This window comes from Nyctibius grandis, chromosome 4, assembly GCF_013368605.1.
Source record: "Nyctibius grandis isolate bNycGra1 chromosome 4, bNycGra1.pri, whole genome shotgun sequence".
In the NCBI taxonomy this organism is placed as follows: domain Eukaryota; kingdom Metazoa; phylum Chordata; class Aves; order Nyctibiiformes; family Nyctibiidae; genus Nyctibius; species Nyctibius grandis.
In genome coordinates this window covers 21,073,626-21,099,722 of record NC_090661.1, presented here as the reverse complement: position 1 = coordinate 21,099,722, position 26,097 = coordinate 21,073,626, and the positions used below count along the sequence as shown (strand labels likewise).

The 26,097-nt window shown below is 36.8% G+C and overlaps 1 protein-coding gene across 6 annotated transcripts in view; it reads right to left on the bottom strand.

Moving 5' to 3' along the window:
- Window positions 1-472: 472 nt before the first annotated feature.
- Window positions 473-26,097, bottom strand: part of PPP6R3 (protein phosphatase 6 regulatory subunit 3) — a 68,190-nt gene continuing 42,565 nt past the window's right edge. For 3 of the 6 annotated variants that reach the window (XM_068400115.1, XM_068400116.1, XM_068400118.1), the window contains 10 exons: window positions 23,565-23,651; window positions 19,786-19,883; window positions 17,634-17,688; window positions 16,779-16,909; window positions 15,484-15,602; window positions 13,886-14,039; window positions 12,402-12,508; window positions 11,306-11,456; window positions 7,758-7,880; window positions 473-4,124 (listed from right to left, as the gene is read on the bottom strand). In XM_068400115.1, coding sequence (XP_068256216.1) covers window positions 4,073-4,124; window positions 7,758-7,880; window positions 11,306-11,456; window positions 12,402-12,508; window positions 13,886-14,039; window positions 15,484-15,602; window positions 16,779-16,909; window positions 17,634-17,688; window positions 19,786-19,883; window positions 23,565-23,651 — 1,077 coding nt within the window. In that variant the 3' untranslated portion in view covers window positions 473-4,072. Of the gene's footprint in view, window positions 4,125-7,757; window positions 7,881-11,305; window positions 11,457-12,401; window positions 12,509-13,885; window positions 14,040-14,697; window positions 14,822-15,483; window positions 15,603-16,778; window positions 16,910-17,633; window positions 17,689-19,785; window positions 19,884-23,564; window positions 23,652-26,097 lie in introns of those variants that run through there. The other 3 variants (XM_068400117.1, XM_068400119.1, XM_068400120.1) reach the window with 3 other exon arrangements.

Here is a 26,097-nt window from a genome sequence, read left to right as displayed (position 1 = left end):
TTACTGCTTCAGCTTGTGGCAGAAGAATAAGAAGTGCACACTGACTTCCCTGTGATGCCATTACAAGAAGTGTAATTACACACAAGTCATTAACCAAGACTTGTGCTTAGAAGGCAAATCACAGGCTTGGAACAATTTGAATCAGAAAGCCAAGCCTGGTCTGGGCAAGTCCAAAAGATTTCATGAACTGTCCTAGCTAAAGCAGGCAGGAAAACACCTCTATTTTTATGTTGAGTATTTTTTATTTTAATTTATTGCCTTAGTCTTCCTCCATGCTGTATCCTTACATATTCAAACAATAATGGAACGAAAGGATGCCAAATCCTTACCTGTTAGGAAGTAAGATGCAGAAAGTAAAAGAAGTTAAAAACACAACAAAAAAGGCTTGTTGCTGCTGCATTAACTTCCATTTTCCATCCTGGTTTGGGAAACAATACAGACATTTTTATAATGAAACTTGAAGCACTTATACTACACTGGAGGAAGCACTATTTATTCTGAGACAGCCAGAAGTGACTGTTTATGTATATTAATAGAACCTTCAGTTATATACAATAAATACTTCCGGATATAACTGTATAAGATGTATGTCAGAAAACAAAACAATCTCCAATGAAATTAAAGCTAATTTAAACAGGAAGATAAGTTTATAAGAAACGATAGTAACAACCTGATTCATCTTCCCCATAAGTCTTTCATAACCCCTCAGTGTATTTCACATAAAGAATGAATGTCACAGTAAGTTTCCACAGGAGTATGCAGATGACAATACAGAACTCACTGTTTTCAAGAGGTAGATACATGGCTTAACAGGAGCAAGAAGGCAGGCTTCACTCAAGAGCACGGTCACACTGGGTTCCATTTAAAATCATATAATGAGATTGTTTTAACTATCCTGTTGTCTTCTCAGTGACTACCTGTCAACTCACTGAACAGAAGGAATACTTGCTTAATTAATAATAATAATGTTAGTAAAGATAACAGTTTACATTTTTACTTACATCTTGCTATAAAATCTAGCACAAGGCTTACACTTAAAAATAATGGTTTAATTGGTCAAGAAGGCACGATTCATCCGCTCTGTGAGGTAACAGAGACACAGGTCTGATGAGGCAATGAGCTATTGCATATATTGCTGGTCTAGCCACTTTTGCAACACACTCTTGCTTGAATAAAATCCTTTACCAAAGAAGTCCTGAGGGTAAAATCCATTGCCCTTTGATATCAACTGACAACACTATTCCTCAGTTTCAAGTGACTGAGCCTCCAGCCATTTCAAAAAGCATTGTGAAATGTGGCAATTCATATATTCAGTACGAGCCATTCAAAGCAAGCTTATTTCATCCTAACTGCTGCTAAATACACTGTAGGAAGTCAAACCTGTACAAAGGTATTAGAATTTAGTCCATCTCACAAATGCATTAAATATCTTTTAATAAAGATGACTCAAATTCCACAGCAAGTCAAATTTGATTAAACAGGTTGAGTAACACAGCCATTCAGAAGAACTCTTCAAGTACGTTCAAACCTTCATAAGCCTATGTAAGCAGCATAAAGTGTTGCTAAAAAATGGCAAAAGGTGTGTGGGTGTGTGCATATGCACACAACCATACATCCCCCCAAAAACACACCTCCAAAGTTTTCCCTTCAAGTTCAGGATTCCTTGTACAAGTAATACAGTTAATGGGTAAAACACCCTACACCTCCTCAGAACAAGCTTACACTACACCAGATCTAGGTTAAATCCCAGACTTAACTCACCTCCCACATAAGCTGTTAAAACTAACAATAAATGCAATAGTAAGGAAGAACCCTCAAGACCACTGGAATCAGCATTAGGTAAGCCAACCTAGTTTACCTCTACTGCACCCTTTAATTAGAAGGCAAACTACACTGAAGGTTGAATTCCACTCGCCACCACTTCTCACACTTCCACTCAACTGATATTACCTATCAGGAATGGAGGGAAGGGGGGCAAAATACTCACCCTTTTCAATTGTGAGCTCAATATGAACTGGATATTGGACTGGTATGACAGTTCATTAACAGAAGGAAGGACAACATTCTAGAAGACTTTGCTGAACTGCAGGCAACAGGGTTGAAATACAGTTTCAACTAATTTGCTGACAGTATCTCCGTCACTTTTTATGGCTACATAGATAGTTAATTCAACTTCTTAGCAAGGGACAAATAGCTCCACTGGAAAGGACAAAAGTTTTATTCCTCATAAGCATCAAACTTACGTAAGCCACTGCAATGCTCTCCTGTATTTGGAATTTCTACTTGGATTGCAATTCACATGTTGAAATGAGTGGTTTTGTTTCCAAAACTGCTTGTTCAATAACAGATAAGAAAGTGATAAAAGGACAGCTGCCAACCTTAAAGCTAATATACAAAACATTTTTGGTCAAGCTGATCTGGAAGTAATTCTGAACTGAAGAAGAAACAACTTAGGAACTGGCTGGATTCCATCATTTATAAAGTACAAATAAACCAGCAACCATAGTTGCCAATTCAACCTATGATATTGTGTTTTTCCCTCCACTTTCACACAACTGATCGGTTTGTAACAATTTGCAACGATGAGTGCCACTGAAATTTGCTGCAGAAAATGCAAGAGAAGAAGCAATAAGGGCAATGCCATTATATATGTGTGGTGGGTTTTTTTTTATTTCTGTATGCAATGTAATGTTTAGGCACGTTGCTTGGGACGCCTTCTAAAATAAATCATTGGCCATTGTTTAGAGTATCCTTTTGGCTTTAAATACTGATCAGGAAAACAAATGATGTAAAAAATAAATGAATATAACTATTACAGAAACAAAAATGGATTTGCATCTAAAAGTGCAGGAGGTGAAGTACTTTAACCCTTTCACCAGACAATGTGGCAATATAGAGTATATTGCTTTTGTTTGTTTGAGAAGGCTGTTGGAATTTTACACTGACATAGAAAATTATAAATTACACAGAATTAGTTTCCATAATCACTATATATATACACAAACCAGCTGTGAAAAAACTGGTTTAGAACATACAAATGAAAGCCTCACATAGATCAGTACAGTGAAAGTAACAATTAACATGCTCTGCTGCCAAAATTTGTATTAAAAACACTATATACTTTTAAAATGCGTGTACTGTAATTACATTAGCAGCACGGGCATTTCATTTACTTGACTTGTCTAAAAGGATTATAGCGTTTTAAATACGCAGATTGTTCTGAAATGTTCCATTGTATAATGCTTGGTATTAAACTAAATCTTGGTGAATGGGTTAAAAGGCAGGTGAATCACTTAAACACAACAAGCATGTGCACTTCAAATATTCTAGTGTTTCACCTGTAAGGTATTGTTTCAAGCAAACAAGACTTAACAGAACATACGGCTTTACAGTAACATCAATTTGTCAACTAAGTCGTAGCAATAAATACTTAAAATCTCTACCAATAGACTTACATTTTTGATCTGTTTTAAACAATACAGGAAACAATTACCAATTAAAAAACCTGTTGTAAAATGTTGAACACCAAAAAATTCTTATTTAAATCACTTTTGTAAGCTAAAACAACCAAAATAACATTTATAGGGCATTTCAGTTTCAGAAGAAACATGAATTCATTTTTTTCTTTTCTTTTTACAAGGTGAAAAATGTATGAAAACTCCTAAATACTTTGGTCACACTAATTGTCAAATAGTTATGTCTCAAATACATTAGATTTGTGTATTCACTTTTTTTATAAAACTATTCTTACAGCCATTTTAACTATAGTAACACTACTGTCATCATTACATGAGTAGCAGGATCTTATTTCACAGGCCACCCATTATTTAGAACAATACAATATAAACATACGCAAAAATTATTGGTATTTCTCAATGTGCAATATTTTTACACGTATGAATTTCTGTACAATGTCTTAAAATCTAGAATATAAATGTTGCTGGTCCTGATCCCTTGTGAAATTAGTGCAGCAGTGACTGGCTTCAACAGGGTCTAGATGAAATCTTCAAGAAACACTCAAACACCTGGATATCAGTTCATTTTCTTCAGCCAAGGTAGTAGACATCACATATCATACAGGGCCATTAACAGATGCCTCTCCTAAATGGGTGTGTTGATCAGTCCTAAGAGGCCAAAAAAAGATGTAAGTATACAAGAAACAAGAAGGGTCCAAAACAAATTTGGGCAGGTGCAAAAAAAACCCCAAAAAACAACCACCCCAGATCATGTGTAGCATGACCCCTGAGTTGAAGAAACAAGCTAGTAACACGCTCATCCATTTTCTGGAGTCCAGCATTTCTGGAGTTCTTATTGCCTAATTAAGCATAGCACTTTAATTAACTGAGCACACCATTGAACAGTGCTTGATCTTTATTAACTGAGCTACTAAGTGATCTCTAGAGATGCAGCATCTGCCCAAGAGAATCACTAATAAAAAGCACATTTCTGATACCTCTCCAAATCTTATTCTGTGAGGCGAAGTGTTATACCAGGAGTGTTTAAGGTTGCATTTGAAAGTAAGCAGCTAAGACACAACAGGAAACACAGTGGTGTCTTAAAAAAACTGCTTTAGCTACTAACCTAATCTACAAACTGCCATTTCACAAATACTTTAAATGTCAGCCCATTAGCATGAAAAGTTCAGAAGTATGGAGGAAAATAAGGAGCAAACCTGCAAAAGTAAAAATAATAATAGTATATACATTTCTAGAAAAGAAGTTTAGTGTAAACGTGGGCTCAATTGCTATGGACTAACACAAATAAAGAGATTAAAGTAGTGCATAAGAACATTAAGAATTGCAAGAAACAAAGGCAAAAAAATCTCAACTGCCATTCAGTGCAAGTCTACTGAAACATCTGAAGATTCCCTTAAAGAATATAAATGCCATTTGGAACTACACATGAGAAAAGTTACCTGTAACTCCTGTTCTCTGATGGTGTACATCACAGAGAAGCCACTCTTGGGTCCGTGCTCTACATGCACATGACCAGCAGGAGTCCCCTAGCTAAGTCTTTGGCTGCTAAGCTCTAAAAACACTTTTTAAAAAAAATACGTACACATTAGACAAAAGACAGACAGTGCTAGACAAAAGTAAACACTTTTTTGAGAAACTTGGAAGGTAAGAAACAAGTGCTGCATGGACAGAAGTCTGACAGTCCACACAGCAGTAAGTCACTTATTAACTGGAACAAAGTCCATGACAGAAGGCGGCTCCTAGCAGATATTACTACTGCTGGCCACCAGCCAAAGACCTACCTAGGGGACTCCTCCTACTAGTCATACATGCATGGAGCCCCAAAAGCACGATTATGTTTATCATGGTATTTATACTGCGCTTATATGAGGATCTGCTGTGACAGACACCTTTAGAGAAAGCACCGAGCTTTGCTGAAGCCAGCTGGATTCAATGAAAGGAGTTCCTCGAGATTTCCTGCAACTCAAAAGCAATCCTACAAACTGCTGGCTCTGAGAGCCCTCTGTTGGTTTAGACAGGCATCTTTACTCAAAAGGCAATCACCTAATACCCAGACTTCTTCCCTACAATTTAATGCTTATCAGTCTTGATAAGAACAGTACCTCCAGATAAAGAAGAGGCTGTGAAAGACAGTTTCTGGGTTTCCCACTTTAACTAAGTATACAGTGTTGATTTTTTTCTGATTAGAATCTACTTCTTGATTAAATTTATGGAATTTATGCAGAGTAGAAAGTTCTGTCTTACAGGAAAAGGTAGCAGTGTTTTAGTGTAACACCCAGTACCATACAGGTAAGACATACTAGCTCTTAAACAAGTTTAAAAACCAGCATCTAAATTTGTCAAACATGCTGCCCCTTTCTTAGTCTGCATACAGTATAATCAGAACATGCAGTAAAGTTCTGTGTTGTATGTAGAGCTACACTCTAAATCTTTGCTTACAAAAGCATTTCAATTGTCTTCACTAGAAAGCTAGATATATAATTAGCATCCACAAAGTCTTAAAAATGATTACTTCTTTTAGAGGATTTGTGTGAGAGATACCACGTTTCTCTAATAACAGTTTAAAATCTATTAATGTCAAGAAACACAACCACTTTTAAACTATTAAAACTAGTTAAATACAGATTCAGAAAACATATGTGCGTATATATACGTATACATATATATATGTATATACACAAACACTGAATTCTGATTTTCAGAATCATACCCTTGTTTATACTGCAAGGACAAAGTGACTCCTGGAATTGCTTTTTTAATTAAGCAAAATCCTCTCTCCCTTCAGAACATCCTCAGCTTCCGAACAAGAGGGCAGCATGCACAGCTCTGATCCCCCAAGCCCTGCCCTGCAGGAAGGGGAGCAGACCCTATGGATTACTCAGGGTTTAGCAAATACACATTTAGGTTTTCCTTTTACAAGGGTTTTCTTTGAGACAGCACAGCTCCTCTGGGCACTCTTGAATTACATCTAAAACAGGAAATGGCAGCATGCCACCCTTTGTCTTAACACCAAGAATCAAGCCTGTGGGATTGTACCTGATGTTCAACAAGCCATTAGTTCTCTTAGGAACCCAGTAAACTCTTGCCTAGATAACAATTTCAAAGTACTTATGAATACCTAAGTTCCAGAGCAAGATCTTCACTGAATACTGCCTTCAAGGGTGGAAATCTTCTCACCTACGTTAAGCTGTTCATTGTTTTAGGCTTTTGAGATAAAGATGAATCCTGCTCTAACATCTAGAAACTAGCTCAGATATGAAACATCAGCGTTAAGCATTTCTAACATTTGGTGATTAATGTCATCCTACATGCATTTGATTTTAGTGAAGTCATGCTAGACTTAAAGTTGATGGTGTATGTCTCCATACCACTGCAACTGGAGAGGTGAAAAAAACCCCAAACAAGTACTTCAACAGGAAATGACACAGGAGAAATACTGTCAAATGCCTTTTTTTTTTTTTTTTTTTTTTTTTTTTTTTGGCAGAAAGCAGTACTACCTGACAATTTAAGAGAAACAAATTTATGCAAGAGCAACTTTCTCTGTTTGGTGGTGGTCCCCTAGGAACTGTACCTTGAATTACTATTCTCCAAGACTGCACTAGTAGCCAAGCTGCCAAAGAAAAATGTCTTCTTTTCTTTCTTCCAATAAGTATGCTGAGCAATCCAGGCTGCTCCACATTTCAGGCAAGTTTTATTTGAAACAAATTATTTATGTACTTTGAAAAACATTCTCAAAATCTACAAGTCTTCAAATTAATACCTGGTGAAGACAAGGGTGCAAATAATGACCGATTCACAATCAAACAAGCATGACTTAAGGCACCATTTCCTTTCCATACAGCTGCACTAGTGGACTCCTCCCCAAACTGTTCTGCTCTATAGAACACAGAATGAAAAAATGGTAGACCTAACTTACGTAAATTTTCAGGACAAAGTCAAACTTATTCCCCTAGTATTTTTTTTTTAATCATAATTTTCAGAAGTGTATCAATTCACTAGTCTAACTTGATAACATATGGCTAAACAGAATGGGGATATTTACAACACCCTGCAAGACAAGTAGTACAAGGTAAGTATATTTTTGACAACTCAAGAGTCTTTGAATCAACAGAAAATATAACTTGTAATAATTTTATAAAATAGGTGCAAACACATGTTTAGATTGAGCTAAACTCAGAGCTGATAACTAACAGGAATTCATTAATCTCTTTAGATCAGTCCTATTACAAAAAACCACAAACTGCTATTTAGAGGACTGAAAACATCCTTGAATGCAGTTACCTCTGTTCTGGACTGCTGTGAGTAGACTGCAGAGCTGAAGGAGCCTCTTCTGCAACCTCTGCATTTTCTTCTACTACATATTTACAAGAAGCATCCTGCGAGGTAGACAATTTTCCTTCCTCACTTGAAAAAAAAAAAAGGAAACAAGTTATTTAATTTTTAAGTTTACTTATTTCTCTTAGAAAAAACTGGAAGACGGGTTCATATTTCACATGCAAATGGATTTTAAGTTATGATTGCAACATGAAGATCAAGCACATGGCTCTAGACTTCACAAACACCTAATAATGCACTGGTGTTTACATCCATTAAAACTTGACTGGACAAAAGGGCAGGAAATGCAGTGATTACAAATAAGATCAGAAAGGAAATAACGAATATGTGTGATGCCTGAAGTGGTAACAATCACAGTCATAATCCTTTACATACCGATAGGATTTCAACACTCTGAAGCCAGAAGTATGCAAAAATGAAAAGGAAGAAAGTATAAAAGAAATTCAAGATTTCCTCAGAAACTAGCATTAATGTCTGTCCATGAAACGTATCAGTAGAATCATTAACTCATCATCTTTATAAAACTCCCTAATAACTCCACAGTGAAATACCATGTATGTGTTATGCGATACTAACACTACAGCCCAATCTACTTCATGAACTTCCTCTCGGAGACAAAACCAAACATGGTTCAGTGGAAAAGGTGTACACTCACACTATAAAAGACATTACCATGTGACTAGGCAGCCTTAGAAGTTGTTAGCAAATACTTGTGTTTTGCCTCTAAATCAAAGCTTTTCTGCTTCTCTATCCCACCCTCTCCCACCTCAGCCACACCTGCACTGAAATACAAATTTGACCATATACCTGCAAGAGATAGTTATAAGGTAGCTCTGAAATAGACACAAAGATCAATCTTATACCTCTGTGGCAACAAATGTATTTATGCAAGAAGTCAGGAACATCTTAAAGCCACTCTCCTCTGCTGAGTTTCCTTCCTATTCTTACAGTTCTCTTTTCAATGTATCCTTTAAATTTCAATGAATCCTTCTCTTCCTCCCATGCCTCCTTATATCTGCAGAGCCTGTAAAGACAGTCTTTTGCATTGCCATCTCTCATCAAGATCCAGTTTTCCCCATCTGATCTACCCATCTCATTTGTCTTGATACTCTTTGTATTTGTTTAAAATAAAATACTTGTCACCATCAGAACTGGTCTCCTAGTTTTTTTATTTTTTTAAAAGGGGTAGTCTCCACTATCATTCTTCCCTTCTCATTCTCTATTTTGAACTAAGTTCAGAAACCACATTTTTGTCCTTTGCAGCTTTCCACAAATTAGCTACTGCTTATGATGCTCCTCCTCCCCTCAACATTGACTTCAACACCATCAATCTTCTACTGGCAGGAACTGATGTAAAACTTAGGTATGGAAGCATCCACTTTGCCAGATACACAGGCCAGAGTAGGACCTCCTCTTGCTACTCTAATTGTCCCTTAATCTAGACTTCCCCCCCCCATCCCCAAATGGTTTTAGGTATTTATTCCAAAGGAAATACTACTTTTCTCTCCCATTTGTTGTTTTGGCGTATTTAAAAGTCAGTTTAAAAAAAGCCACATGAGCATAGACTCAGTGTGAGACCACATACCTCTATCAGAGTAGAACAGTCTCAGTATTTAAGACCTCATCTTTCAGCCTCCTCCTACATTTCCTTCATCTCCCCTTTCCAAATTAAGTTCTCAAGAGTGCTCATTGCTAGAGGTTTTCAAGATGCAATTGGACAGAGTGCTAGATAATCTCATCTGGGCTCCCTTTCCCACAGAAGGCTGGACCTGAGGATCTTCTGACATCCCTTCTGACCTAGGCAACTCTATGCTACTGCCTCCCTTTGCACCTCTGTGTCCTTTTAACTACAAGAATTGAAGTGCTTACTACACAGCTCAAGAAGGTAATTCCATGAAGGCAGGAACTGCCACCACATGCTGCCTCCTCATGTTAGTTTTTGCACCAGTATCAGAAGTCACAGAACTTTAAAGTGCACGTGAACTAAAGCAGTTCTAGGAGAAGTGTTTAATTATCTATACCATAGATAACTAAATCCAACTGTAAACACCTAACACAACAGGAGTGCAGACTATATAAAAGCATTCCCCAAAATACTGAATAAAGTGGAATGCAGATGCATCATTTACTAAGTCAGTAAGGCATTACGGTTCCATGCAACATCAGTCTGCACTGCATCACAATGCTCCTCTAAGCTGCTTTGGTTCAATTTCTCTAACAATGCCATTTGATTTATAAGCGCTGTACAGCCATGTACATGCTCCCTCCTCCATAATGAAAAACATCAGAAGTTAAGCCAGGTGTCAATAAGAGATTAGAGTTGTTATTTTTAACTTCAATAATCAAAAGGATGGAAGTAAAAGTGACTGAAAGCTGTTATGCTTCAATTCCTGAACCTTCCAAAATGAATAGCACTTACCTACTACCACTAACAGGACAAAGTAAAACGAATTTAAAAGAAAGGCAATGTAAGGACTAACACTGGGCAGTTTTTTTCTACTGAAATGGTCCGGGATTTTTTTAAGCCACTTCCAAGACATATGGACAATTTCTTTTCAATATTTAAAGCTAGAATAGGTACAGATACTAGGAAATTATTCTAAAAAACCGAGAAGAGAGTTGCATGACAAAATGCTTGTAGCATGTTCTGCTTTGTGAAGATCAGGGTGGGGGGCAACATACTAGCTTCAATTAACAAAGGCAAAATTATTTTTGCAGGTCAGACTGTTTGTAGCCTCTGTTTCCCTAAATAAAGACTTGATGCTAAAAAAACACTTGATCATTAAATCTAAAATCACAAGATCTTAGTAGACAAGATCTCAAGTAACCAAAACACGCTTTATTCCCATAAAAGGATCACAATGTTGATAGACGTAATACAGAATATAACCATATTGTAGGATGGTTATTCCTGAATCAAACACTTCGTATCGGAAGATACCAAAATTGATGAGTTTGTTGTTCTTCTGGTTATTCTAGAATTCTATGTGCCACCTGTAGTCCAGAACAGATTTGACACCATCATCCATACCACCAACAGAGAGTAACTCATCAGACATTTGGGGTGATCACAAAAGCAGTGCCTGGCTGGCCTTCAACTTCTGTCCTCCATCCTTCTGGATGCGAGGGATGGAATTCTAATCCAAATCTAACAATTCTGTGCAGAATTTAAGAAGTTTAGCCTTGACATGCAATTAACTGTATGTTAAAAGAATAACTGAACATAAAAAATGCACAATAACATGCATCAGAGTCACAAGTTATCAAGTCAGTCTTCCACTAATAATCTTCCACTGAAATTAAGGCTTGATAAAGAAAGTCATGGGTTATAGTAACTAACTGGAAGTAAAATTTCAAAACAATTACTTTGGAATAAGATTTCTAGTTAAAGCCTCAGGAATTATCACTTGCAAAGAATTCTTTGTTTACACATAGTGTCCCATCAACAGTGCTTATTTTACATGGATGGGAAGACAATAAATAGGTATTCTCACCTTTTGAAAACAGCCGTTTCAGTTTTAGCATCTACAGTAAGGCTCAGTGTCTCCTTCATGCTGCCGTTCATTACTGTTTCTGTTACCTTGTCTGCATTTTCTACATCATCCTCTCCATCTGAGCTGGCCTCCATAGCAACACTTCCTGGGGCTAGATATAAAGAAGTAATTTAGTATATGGCTGGTTATGTTTCTATTTCATGAGCAAGCATACAAGCCAATATAACCAGAATGATATTTTTTGCAGTTTTGTACACCTGAATTTTTCCTTACAGAGAAGTCACCTTTCTGTAACCCCCACTATACGCATATATAGAGCATAAGTACTTCTTACAGACTGCTTGAGGAAAAGTCACATTCTGTAACTATTTTTTTTTTCATTTTGCAAGCCACTGACAATGGTTACTGCAACAGGTTTGCCTGAACAAGACTTTAGTAGGATTATAGTGATGTATTATTTTGCTGTACAGTCAAATTCATTACACAAGCCCACATAGTACAAATTTGATGTTAAGTTTCCAAGTACAGACAAGCCTTTGGGAAGGCCAGGCTCCCTGGACTTCTCATCTGCATTTCTTGTTCTGTTAATAATATATAGAAAAAGCTAATTAGCACATGTTTGGCCTTTAACCAGTTCACACATGTAGAAGAAAGAATTAGTGCATGCATAGTGAAGGCAACTTGGAAAGGAATGGGCAGGAAGAGGAAGTTTGAACATGTTGAGGCTACTGGCCTATTGCCATAGGAAGAGACTAGAGGCTACTACTCTTCGCAGGCATCAGCCAAGTGCTAATTAACATCAATTGAGTGCTAACAGAGGTGAGGACTCTCTACAGAACACACCTAGCTTCTTTGTAATGCTCTTCTGTTCATGATGTGCAGGCTTTTTAGAGGTAACAGTAACACTGGCTCCTGTTTTAAATAGGAAACTATTTAAAATTTCAGAAATTCCTTGACAAGTCATTTTCATTACCTCGCAGAACAGCAGCAGAGCCAGATGAGAGGTCTCTGGAAATCTAAATTTTAAAGTTCAGGAATATCTTTCTTGGGCACAACTCTTAAATTTTGTTTGCACTTCTGAATGCAGTGTACTTACTCTCTAGCTGTGCTGCAAGAGCAGTTACATTTGTACTCAAGGGATCAATTGGGTCTGTGTTTGTTTCCATTTCCACAGGAGAAGTACTTCTTAAGCAATCTTTTGAGCTTCAAATACAAAGTAAAAAAGCTTTAGAAACATTTCTGACTATCAGAATGAAATTTCTTAAAACAGTATTTTTATTTCTGTATCACAGCTGTGAGGCCTAGAACTCTTCTGAAACTGAATGACTGGAAGTCTGTTTGTGGGAGTCTTGGGAAGACAGGCTAAACAGAAGTTTAGTAACACAAAATCCACCAGAACTGAGCTGAGTATGTTTGGTGGTGGTTTTATTTTTACTTGTTTTATTTGATTTGATTACAAGTAGTAGTGGACATGTCCCTGGTAAATAAGGCATACAAGTATCACTAACTCCTTGTAGTGTTTCCAACATTTTTAGCTGGCTTTCTAAATGCACTCTTTGCAACTTGAAAGATGGTTCTCTGTTGAGACTGCCAACGCAGTCCACATAATCCACTATGGAAGTGATTTTACTAATCGCGTATGCAATATAGCTACAAGATTTAATTCTGAAAGAACACAAAAGAAGAGAATTGGTCACTTAAAACACTTCTCACCATTTATAGAATAATGTCTTTTCTATCCACTAATGTGGCAACTCCAAGTTTTCATTTTCTAAACCCATAATTCTGTTATCAATTTACCTGCCTCAAGCATGGAACAATACACTGTTTTATGTTGGAAAAATCATACTTTTACATCCGAGCTGTTTAATGCCCAGACAGACAACTGAGAGCCAGAGGTATAAAACGAAGAGTACTCTGATTGAAGAAGGAATCAGTTCATGACTGCCAGTATTTGGCAACTCAAAATTTACATCTATATGATTAGGTACTTACACAGGAGACTTCAGTTATTTTTTTTATGTAGAGTTCAAGCCAAGAAAGCAAAGTGTATCTCAGGCATTCTCAAAACAGTGTGGAACTGCCTAACTTAGATATCACAGCTGTATAATCATGCAAGTTTGTTTTGTTTTGTTTTGTTTTTTTTTAAAAAAAAACCACACAAAAAAAAACCCACAAAACCCCACAACAAAAATAACCCCCAAACCCCACAAACCTTTGTTTTACAATATCCATAAAACAGAATCATCATAGACATTTTATGACCTTTACATTCAACAGTTCACATTCAACCCTTCACTGGGTTCAGTCTACACTAAAAAATAAAAATAAAAAAATCACAGTCCAAATTCTGGTCAGAGACCAATATTAAAGGACCCAAATATTCTTTAAAAATCCTCTAAACCAATGACAAACTAGGATCCACCCATCCTACAAAAGGCTGCTACGAGGGTAGGTCAGACAAAGACATACTGTTTAACACTTGGGGCCCTTTGGACACTACACACCTTGTATTCCACCAGAACACTACCAACACAGGCTTGGGTAGAGATGGACACCTTGAATCACTAACATTCTTACCTCAAAGAGGACGTGAACTCTGAAAAGGAGGCCCAGCCAGTTTCTTTTGCTGGCATAGGTTCTTCTGTACTCCACACATCAGACCCAACAGAATCCAGGTTGGCACCATGTGCAGTCTCCATGGGTACGTCAAAGTTAGCTGACCAGTTTGGCGCTGAAAAACCATTAACAAGTTCATTAGGAACAAATTTAAATAAAGAACATGAGTGCACATATGCCTAACATGTTGATTCTCTATACGTACATTCCAAAAAGAGCAGTAAAATTCATAACTAGACTTCAAGGCACATGCAGAAGAATCTTCTATATATTGTTAAAAAAATTAATGCATTCCCTAAAAGGGAAATTCTGCTAGTAAGGCAGAATTTTTAAAAATGGTAACTCACGAGTATTCTGCTAAAAATTGATATAGTTTATCTGAAGAAGAAAAACAATAAACCATACTAGATCAACAAGTACAATCCCACTTTATTCTTTAAACTAACATCAACATTTGTTATCATTTTTCAAAACTAATTTCTAGAATTAAAAAAAGTCTTAAGAGTTTTCATCCCTTTTTCAGTTTCCTATGCACATTTTCCTGAACATAGAAAATGAGCATATCAACTTAGGTATGGGCAGTCTCTAAATAATTTCTCATGCACTAACACAACGGCTAAGTTTCAGAAAACTTTAAGGCTTTTTACAACTCAAAGTATTTCTTGGGATTTTAAATTTTGGAGCAACTGTGACTTAACAGCACCTAATTTAGGATAGGTCAATTCAAAATACTTCACCTACCCAAGGGAAACATGTTTTTCATTAACACTTACATACAAAAAAACAGGCTGAAAAGGAAGCTCTGACTAGCAATTAGAAATTCCAACCCAGGCAGATATGGGAGGAGACCCACATGGATCAAAACTTGTTTGACACACAGATGCCAACGACACCAATCTGACAAAAGAAAAGAAAACCCTTAACTTATCCTTCTATTTTAATTTAATTCCTTACAGTCTAGATAAACACAGGGCTTACCTACAGATATTGCCAGTTTAATTAAAGCCAGTTTAGTCCACTGTGACTTGAACATGAAAACTTCTAAACCAACTACATCAGTTAAGTTTTCACACAGGAGTCTACTGATGCACTTCTTTCATTCACACATGAAACCAGACCAATGCAAATTTACTTGGCTTCTGTAGGAAGTCTTTTAAAAGAGCACTGTTAGATGAAAAGTTGGTCTGAAAGGCTTCTAGTAAAAATAAGCATATTTCAGGTTCGAAGATAAACAATCTCTTCGTTTTGCAGGCTTTCAAGATGTACAGGTGACTACACTTCAACCTTCCTTTTCTAATTCCTCCTCCTTTTTTTTCCCCCCTCTTGAAGAGTAGAAACATGATTTTTAGAGAGACTAAGTAACTTGACTCAAGACACGTAAGGAATTCAAACTTCCCAACATTTGCATGCTCTGTTGCAAGCACTCGTTACAGTGGGAAAAACTATTTTATTAAGATAGTTGGAATAAAAATGGTAAATGAGGAAAACTCCTACAAAATAAAACTGCTAGATCTAACACTTTCCTGTAACTCAAAGCAGCTGGGAGAAAAGCTACGTACGTTCACTTAAGTCTACTTCCATTTTGTCCTCTGTATTGGTGTGCGATTCAAACAAGTCTTGTTTTGTTCCATCCTCTTCTTCAGAATCTGTACTTTCTTCACTGTCTGTACTGCCCGAACTTAAAATACAAAGAGATAGTTTACATTCTGTGTTCAGTATCAGACCCTGGGCACAGTGAAATACTGGAGAGTTTGACGCTAAAGAGAATTACAACAGCTATTATTTCCGATAGATTAACTGAGGTATAATTTGTTAGCTGTTAGTATTTCCCTCATTTCTCTCAAAAAAAACCAAGGTTTAAGGTTTTTCATTTGATCATGTAAAGAGACCATCTTTCTTCCCACCATTTGCAAGTAAAAGATGAAGACTGGTTTTACTCCTGCCATGCAAAAGGAAGCAGAAAAGGAAAGTAAGGAGTCAGATCTGTGTAAGACATTTTTGGTCTATTTGATCTCTTCACACTAGACAGAAGCACTGAGATACAAAACTCTTCAACACCATAGATATAACTTGATTTATTTTAAAATCTAATAAAACCCTTTTAACATCTCTCCAACTGTATTCCAGTTCATCCATCCATACTTTAAACCCTATGGGCATCTCTCCCTTCCTGGTGAGCACAACTAACACAAAAAGAAAGGTAATGTGAGAAGGTAAGGATGTCCCTGAAACATATCACATTAAGTAACCACAACACCATCAGGCAAAATCATTGATTTTGTACAGAAGGTACTGGCAACATGCATTGTGAAGGTTGTAAGGGAAGAAGAAATCGCATTTGTGACTCAAGCCACAGGGTGGTCAGAAAAGCTGAGACCACCCTGGGACAAGAATTCAGTAGGTATTCAAGGGAGGCTGCACAGCCCTGAGAGTTTTGGGGACCAGATGCTCCTTCCCCCCTCAATGCACCTTCCTATGTAGTTTTGTCCACAACCACACTGGTACTGTAGAGGACAGCAAGGTCTACAGAGGTGTGGAGCTGGACTGCCTTGTCCAAGGCAAGAATGGCTGAGTAGGTTTAAAAGGAGAGGGAAAGAATAAGCAGCAGGAAAAAAAAACAAGCTACAAAAGCTGAAGTGCAGGAAGAGCTGAGGAAGTAGGGCAGCTGTCGCCATCTTCTGCAAATTACGGCTGGAAGACAGACCCTAGAGCCATCCTTCTACTCATTTCTCTACAGAACGGAAATAGCTAGTTATGCTGGACAGCCCGTGCTAACAGTCAGCTTGAACCAAAAGACATGCTCAGTATTGAGTGCTCACTATACTGCTATTTGGATGAAAAACACATTTCTTACCTGGAACGCCTCTGGGACTCTGGTGTAAATGCAATATGTTTTTCTTCCCAAATGTCTTCTTCATCAGAGCCACCATCATCAAACTGCTGTATCCGCTCCTTACAGCATGCCTCAAACAAGGCTATATTGCCCTAAATACAGCAGAAGTATAAAATCTGTATTTATGATTAATCATTCTACTTACATTAGTAAACATTTTGGAAACATATAACTATTCTGAAGAGAACCTTAAAACCAGAGGGGGAAAAAAACATTTCTCTAAACGCAGCAGAAAACCAGAATGTCTTAACAACTTAAAGCTTGTCAAGAAAAAACTCAGTGGTGCTTGTTTTACTCAGCTACTAACGAGTTGAGTGGACCATCAAAAAACAGGTAGGAGTTTACATCACAAATTTAAGAATGGCATGCAGGAATGACATTGAAGAGCTTTTCAGATACCAGACCACCAAGTACTCCAGCTTTATTTTCTGTAGCAGGGTTCATTTCAGCTCAACTGACAAATAATATCTAGGGTTAAAGGCTCTATCCTTACTTTCCTGTCACCACAATCTCACTGGAAGACTGAAATAGCTTCTACCTGTAAAACATAAGGGTGCACTATGCACAAATCAGATCCAAGGCTGTTCTTGAACCTGGCCATACAAATTAGAAGCAATTCTGTTTAATACTGATCACAAAGAACGACAGCGTCTTCCAGTTAGGAACTCTCACAATACAGGAACAAGGTAGGGTAGTTAATTTTCCCAAAGATTACACATCAAAGGAGTAAATATAACAACGACCACCAAAACCTTGAGGTTACACCAAAGTTTAAAAGACAGTAATCTTTCTGACAGTACAGGAACACATACTTACACTTTCATTTGTATTGAGGGTAAAGTTGATGTCTGAGACCCGATCAAAAGAAACACTACAAAAAAAGGCAGATGTATGCAGTAAAAAAAGATGTTGTATTATGACAACGAAGACATTTCATTTCTCTTATATTTTTAGATTACTGGAAAATGAGAAACTTAAGATTAAAGACAAAGTAGTTTCCAACATAAACCAGTTAAATTCTACATTGAGGAGGCCTGGCATTCATGTGATTTTTCTAACTATGAACATTTTAAATAAAAATACAAAGCAATGTTGTCTCTACCCTATAGTTAGCTGTGAAGATGCAACAAGCCTAAACCAACATAACTGAAATGATACATACAAATCTCAAATACTATACTGTTATGCACTGGAAAAAGAAGTAGGCCTAAAGAATGCCTAATCTGACTATGGTCTGACATAATACAGCTCAAAATCCCCCAAAGATCTGCATTAGCAGTTCTTATACCTTCTGATTTCACCACTCTACAGAAGGACCTTCTCAACAGGAACAGAGAAAGTGAAAAATGTAATGTCAGCTTCTGCTTCCTAAAGAAAAGAGAATCTCTTTTTTTAAGCCAATCATTGAAGTTTTTTTCCAAACTGAACACTAAATATTAGGCTTTACTCATCTTCACATATTAAGCTATTGAGCAGTTTCACTAAAGCAATTATAAGTATGTCAGACTAAAAAGCAAACTAATCTCTAGGGGAAGCAAAAAGAAACAGAGAAGGAAAAGATGGGAAATACTACCAGACTTTCAGAAGAGTTAATACATTCTTTCTGTAGCCACATATAGCAGTACATTCAGCAGAGCATGTACTACTCTTCCTCTAACCCTCATTGCATTACAAAATAGGGAACAAGGTAAGTGGTGTAAAGGAACTAAGTGACTGCATTACTGTGCAAGTTACCATCTGAATTACTGTACAACAGTAAGCAGGTAATTTAAGCTGTAATTGGTTCTTGCACGAAAGGCATAACTTTAAAGTAACTTTATTTACAGCTTAAATAAACTCATGAGTACATCATCAGTATAGCTATCACAAATCTCCAGGGATGTGCTTTCATAAGCAGTCATCTTCTTTCCACCAAGACCATGCACTACACCAAAGGCATGATCTTAAAGGAATTCCAACTCCTGTCCTTCCAAAATCCACTTGCTTCTAACAAAGTTAGAGTATCCTGAGTTGCTTCCTCTCCCATCATATCTTATTCTATAATCTCTGCAGATTATGTAGTGTAAAAAGGCAGCAATGCTTCTTAGATAACACATGCAAGCTTCGGTCAACCATCACCTACTAAACTTGTCTTACAGAAGAGCACTGATACATTTTATTGTATTTTACTTTTCTAGAAACCATCTTCAAGTAATGCTTTTTACTCTTACCTGCATGTTCCTGCACCCCAAGCCATGAATTCTCACAAAAATCAAGATCAACTCTATTTTCAGCAAGAACCCCCATTCTTTCCCTTTCCCACTATGGCATCAGTTTACTTAGAACTGAAGAGATCAGGTTTTGTGGGGTGTGTTTTTGTTGTGGGGTTGTTTTTTTTTTTTACCTGACCAAAATTGTTCTCATTTTCTCATCACTTACTCTGTCTGTGGAAATGACTCTTAACTGCCTTGACCTTGAAAACAAAGGTAGATTTACAATGCCCTTCCTTACTGTCCCGTACAGAAAAGTATACTCACAGATGTGTTGTTCCTGTCATCTTTTCCAGGAAAACTTAAAAGTAGAGCTATTCATCTGGTCTGGTACATAGATTCAGTGGTGGGGGCAGGGGTGGCGTGGGGTGTGGGAAATTACTTTGAGGCACAGAGAAAGTGCCCCCAACAATGCCATGTCATTGGACAGACAGCTTTCAAAAGCAGAATTATAATTTAGTTACTTATTCACAAGCACAGTGTTCTCATGTTGGCACAACCAGGACATTAGAAATGGAAGATAAGCTGTTGCTTTCCTCTGTAAACTGTTCAGGGATGCTTCTATCAATGCACGCAGATGGTACAAAGACACAGGACTAATTTGCAACTGCCTCACACCAGTAAAGGCTTGTATTTATCAGCAGCAAAAACAGTCAAGTACATAATAAGAAAGGAAACTCCTAAGGCTATAGTCAAAGCAGGGATAACGTTATACTCACTTGCCAATGTCATCTTGATCAGCAAACTTCTCATCGTTGAAGCCAAACTGGTCAATAAAATTGGACGTCATTTGTTGCATCTGATAATCAGAAAAGGCCTGGCAACCCCAGGACCAACGACAGTGATATAATGATTCTAATAATACTCTAAATCCTATTTGCCCATTTTGCTCCAAAGAAATAAAAGTCTCTCTAATTTAAACATAACTGACAGGAAAAGGATTTGTCTTAACCTTTAAATTTTAAATGGTAACACCAACTACATACCTACTTACATTTACTGACTTGAAAGCCAATCTAATAGCAGCTCTCAATAAGAAAGTTAAATCTCTAGTTTAACAACATGTTAATCAGCACCTTTCCTAACGCATCCCAAAGAAACAGTGAAACAACACAGTATACTAGATAAATGGAAAAGCTGTCTTTGTTCAAAAGACATGAAGTTATAAATGGTAACATGAAGTTATAAATGGTAAGAACCAAAAGAGTATATTATATATAGATACTAAAGCACAGTTGCATATTTATCACGTAGTTATCACTAGAAATATCAGTCTCAGGCATGCACACACACAGCAGCAGCAGCATCTATTCAACATCTAGAAGGAAACTATTGAACTATTTACATCTCAATGCAGTGCCACTGACTCAACTGTGTTTCTTTTTTTTTCTTATGGGCATTTTCTCCTATCTACAACAACAGTTTTTGTCCCTTATTTCCCAGGACTATCACTAAATTATCACACATTCTCTAAGGACTTTTAATAGTGTTATTTGCATGTGTAAAGTCATCCAATACTATGATATTCTAAGAAGTACAGCTGTCATGTGAACTCTCTTCGCTTTTTGCCTAGGTAGCTAAAGGGACACAGTATACAGACAAAACCTTTGAAGAAGGTGGAAAAGTTGAACAAAGTGAGTATAGAAAGAAAACAAGAGAATGGTCAAAAAAAGCAAGTTTGGATGAAGGCATTATGAAAACTAGAGGAAACAGAAAGGAGATACAGAATGATTAGATATACAACAAGATATATCAGGGCTGGAAGTGGGTATGAAAATCCCTCATGACTGGTAGGGTCACTATGCTAGGCCAGGCCAAAGCAAGAACTCTTTTACATTTTGATCCTAAATTTTAAAATCTGATAGTTAGTTCTGAAAAACGTCAGGATTTGATACCAACACAATTAGTACATCAACATTATGCAGGCAGACAATCAATTACTGACTGTCCCCCCGTAAAATAATTACCCTGCTTTACACTGGTTACTGAGATCTCCTTTCCTCTACAGTATTTTCACTGTTATGGATATTAAAGAGCATATGTGACTGAAAGACATTAGTGAATTACCTCCGTGGGAAGAAAAAAAACCCAAAGAAGTTAAACAGACTTGTTCTGTTTTACAAAAGGTGCAACCATTAAGAACATCACTCACCAGGATAAACAGAAAATTAGGACATGAGGTTTAAGACATGAGGTTTACGACATCAGCTAGTTATGAAACTAGTGTGAAATCTTATCACTACATCAAAATTGACTACAAGGTTATAAAATGCAGTTACAAACTGCCAGCATATCTCATACCCAAGACAGTTCTATCCTGTTCTCTAATGTATTTTCAGTATACTTAGAAGAGACAAAAAGAGGTACTAAGCTGGTGGAGAACAGAACAAGAATGCTTTCCTGGAGTAAAAGTTTCCAGACCCACAGCAAGACAGCACATTAAATACTGCTGGCACAAGAAATCTTACAACCCCGAACTAGGTGACAGAACACTTTTTCAAAGATGTCAGTTTTGAAGTGTTATGCAGAAACCTACGTTAAAAAAATGTTTTTGAGAAAAAAAAAGGGGGGGGGAAAAGAAACCTTCCTTTCTGGAACAAAGGGTCTTCATTAGAAGAAAACAGTATCAAACTAGATTTGGATGCCAGAAGATAGAAGTAATAGCAAATGTAATTCTGCACAGGCAGAAGTTAAATTTGACAAAAATAAACCAAAGATGAACAGATTCCTTAGTATTTTCCTCCCCTATCCAATTCCTTCTGGGTCCACTTGAGTTTTGGAAATTTACCTCCAGTTTCCTCCTTTAACTATTGATCTAGAATAGGGTATTCTAGATGAAGCCAGACACACCTTTATGGATGAATCTGTGCAGCTGGAGAATGCTTTAAGTAATTTCAATGCATTTCCCATTAGTAATTTATCTTGTCTAGTGTCATGCTTTCCTCACAAGACCACTTTAGAAAGTATATTTCACTAGCTTAGCTTAGGGGAAAAAAAAAAAAAAAAGATTAAGAAAATGGTGACAAACTTGAAAGAAACAGCACTGGACCATCTGCAGTTCTCCAGATTAACTACCTGGAACTGCTGGGATTGCCTAGGCAAAGCAGGTCACTAAGGGGATGCATGAAAAGTGCAGAGATATTTGAAGATCTTACTTTCTCACTAGAGCTGCTACAGATAGCACCCAACTTATCAAGTTTGTATTCAGATGTACCTTACATGCACAAATTCACTGAATGAGATTCTTAAAATCTGAGCTACCACCCACAATTCAAACTTAGATAAGCAATTACTTATAAAAACTATAGAAGATGCATGAAGTACCAAAGCCAGTCTTAGACTAAGTAGTTACTACATAGCTGCTAGTGTGAGCTGAAAGATTGTGGTTAATAACCCAGATAAGTAATGTGTTCCATATAAGGGGTCTATTGGCAGTCTTGTGCCACATGGCTCCCACTCTTTCACCACCAGTGAAAGAATTGAAAGAGATGCATATGGCAGATAGGACAGTACTATTACAGATGCTGTCATTTTTCATCAAAATGGCACCAATGTTATCCATAATCACTCACTGCAAAACTACTCTAATACCATAACCATATTAAACACTACCATTATCAATCAGTCAGCTATGAAAGCATTAAAGCTTCAGGGTAGACACAGTTTTGATTTAAACTTTCAGTCTGGTTTATCTGAAAATTCACTAGGCATTCTCAGATTTTTTTTCATTGAACCAAATGATAAATAATTATCTTTGAAACACTCACAAATGAGTTGTCAAAAGCATACACTGAATTTCAAAATAAGTGATCAAGTTCATTGGAAATTTAGTTCTGGAAGATTTAGCTACGCACACTTGCCAGGTATCAAGCGTTTATAAAGTTAAAAATATCAGAGCTGCGAGATACAATCTGTCACAGGAGCATACTTAGCTCTTCATTTATATTGTTGTGACAGCTGCAGAGTTGGACATTTTGCCAGAAACTAAAGTATGTAACAACAAACAGCCAATCCTCCTTATTTCCTCATCAAGTAATAGCCAACATTAAAAAAAAAAAAAAAATCTATTGGCAAAACCAAACAGAAACCCATATTTGCTTTCATAGCAATTCACACTTGACAGAAAATACAATTAGAAGACACCATTTCAAACTTCTACATCTAGTAAGGACTAAGGTTAACAGAGAAACTGTGTTCAACTTAGCCAGACAGCTGGCATATAAAATATGTTCTTGGGCATAACGAGTACAGATCTGCATACACAGCACGATCAAAGACTGAAAACTGGAAGGTACACCAAGATATCATGACTTGTGTTAAAAACCATACCTCTGGGTTTGATAAAACACAACTGTGTGCATGCACATATGTCTAAGTTTTACTTTAAATTTTCTAGATTTTTATTTTCTTGCGATAGAAATACGAGTTCCACTGCTTTTTAAGAATTTCTTATTTTTACAGAAAGAGCAACTTATGCTGTTAAAAGAATTTAACTCACCTGCTGCAAAGAAGAATCCTGTGAGAAGCCAGTTTCTTTAAAGTCAATTTCATCATCACTGGAAGAATGAATGTGGCAGGTAGTAACCTATACAAAGGAATTTAGTCATTTGCATAGAAAATGACAGCCACTCAAGTATACTCACACTATCTGGCTGAATCTTCAATTTCATATCAAACCAAGAAACTGAATTATTTTTAGTTTTCCCAACTGCTATACCACATAAAACAGTCCCTGAAATATTTCAATAGCATTAACACATATATGAGTATTAGCCCAAAAAAGCCAAAGCTTTTGACTACTTTAGAATGGCTATTCAACATAAAAAAGGACAGTCCTACAGCTGACAATTATCTAAAACAAAATGAGACAAAACTTGCATCTTGTCTTTGTACTGCACAAAATATATTGAACACCAAGTAGTCACCAAAATACTAGTTTATCTACAGAGATCCTCCTCCTTTCCTATATATAAAAAAATACAAAAATTAAAGGGAAACTGTCATAGGTATCTACAGTATTTAGAAAAAGACAAAAGAATTAAACATCAGAAATTCATAACCAACATGTACTTACAGAAACAAACACGGAGCTGTTGCCACAGCAACTGCTGTTTTAAACATTACCCTTGAAAGAAGAGGGGTTTTTTTGATGATCTGATATAGAACTAGCGGGAATAGTTTGTTCAGTAACACTGCTATCTAATCAATATGTTCTTGTTCATCTTCAATCGGAACAGCACACCCAAAAGCAATTTTAGCTGGGAGAGCAATTAGCTAAAGTAACAGTACTGACAGCTGACTCTTAAGACATACTCTATGAAGGTTCACTAGTATAAAGCAAATCTACAGATGACAAAATTTATACTGCACTATAATATACTGCATTATTCTACACACCCTTAGAACTCCATGTTACAGATTCTCAAGTGAAGTCAGGTGGTTCATGGATTCTTTTTATTTCCTGAAGAAAATACAAGCCTATACAAAAGGAGTACTGAAACACATATAAGGCTTCATATAAGACAGACACCTTTCTATGCTCCTACAAATATCATAGGACAGCGCTACAGTCAGGATACATGTGCAAGACATAAATGAAGTTGTTACCTGAAATATATTGTGCTTTTATGCTTTTTCCTCTGTTAGTATAACACTTATTTAAAAAAATAATTGGAAGTGCTTTATTCTTGCATATCTACCATTCAGCCCTGCACTGCAACTTGCATACTACAAATACTCTGACTTCAAGTTAGTAAATTTCTGAAGGAAACCTGACCTATCAAACACTAAAACTGTCAATAAGTGAGAAGAATAGTAATGCATCAAATGATCTCTGAGCTTCTTGTGTCTGGAGAAGAACTTTTATATCAAATGACAAACCAAGTCCATTGAAGGCAAGTGTTCAGTGTATATTCATGAAAATATTCTTGCAAAGTCTGCACACTTCAAGGTAATTATATGACATTCCATACCACAACCTGAGCTGCCCTAGATACCACCCCCTCACATGGGCCCATTTTGAGAGGACAAAAGTTAATATACCTACTCCTTCTACAACTGCAACTTGTTGGGGGAAAAGACGCTCAAAACCAAGTAAGAAGTTGTTTATTTAGTTTTAGTTACTACTAATGAACAAGTTAATCCCCAGGAGAAATCCTGCCCTTACTGCTGTAACAGAAACAAGCTCAGGACTCTCATATATGCATATTCTTCTCTCCTAGTCTTTAAGTATACCTCATGAACATTCAGTACCATGACTAATATTGCAAGGATGCCATAAAGAGACACATCCGAAGTTATACAAAGTCTCTTGTACAAACCTAGTATCACAAATTGTATAGCATTCTTCACTGTACCAGAATCATTAATGTACCTTGTCTAAAGAGAAAATGAACAATTACTCCACATTTGTCTGATCTTCAGCTAGAGAAGTGTAAGTAGGTAAGCTTAGTGAAGTACTGCCTACCTTCTACCAGAAGGACAATTAGCAGGGGAAGAACAAAAATAAACTTCCTGTAAAGTGTTCTAGGGAAACTCTGATATCTGCTACATGCTCACTTCTCAGTCTGCAGTTACTGTTGTTTTAGAAAACATAACAAGAACTTGTTTGAAAGACAGAAAAGCCTAAAGAGGGAGACAGAGAATGAAAGGGATAAAGTGTTGATAGATTTACAGTCAATATCCCTGACGTAAAACAACTGAAAAAGAATAGTCTCATGGCTGCAGAAGTTATGCATAGGACCCCAAGACTACATACCTTGTTACATTATAGTAAAAGAGCTCTCTTTGTTGAGTACCAAATGACTGAAGCATTGAAAGTACTCACTAGATCAGTTATTTCCATAGCCTTCACACAGCTAACTTATTTACATATTTTTAATGAACTTCATATGAGTATGCACACAGAAAGATCAGATCAGCTGAGCTTAGTAAATCCAGTAAGTTGCGGAAGAAAACCAAGTATAACAGTAAACCACAGTTCTGTCATTCAGGTCAGGAACTGTGTGCTTAACTGTTATATCACCCATGAC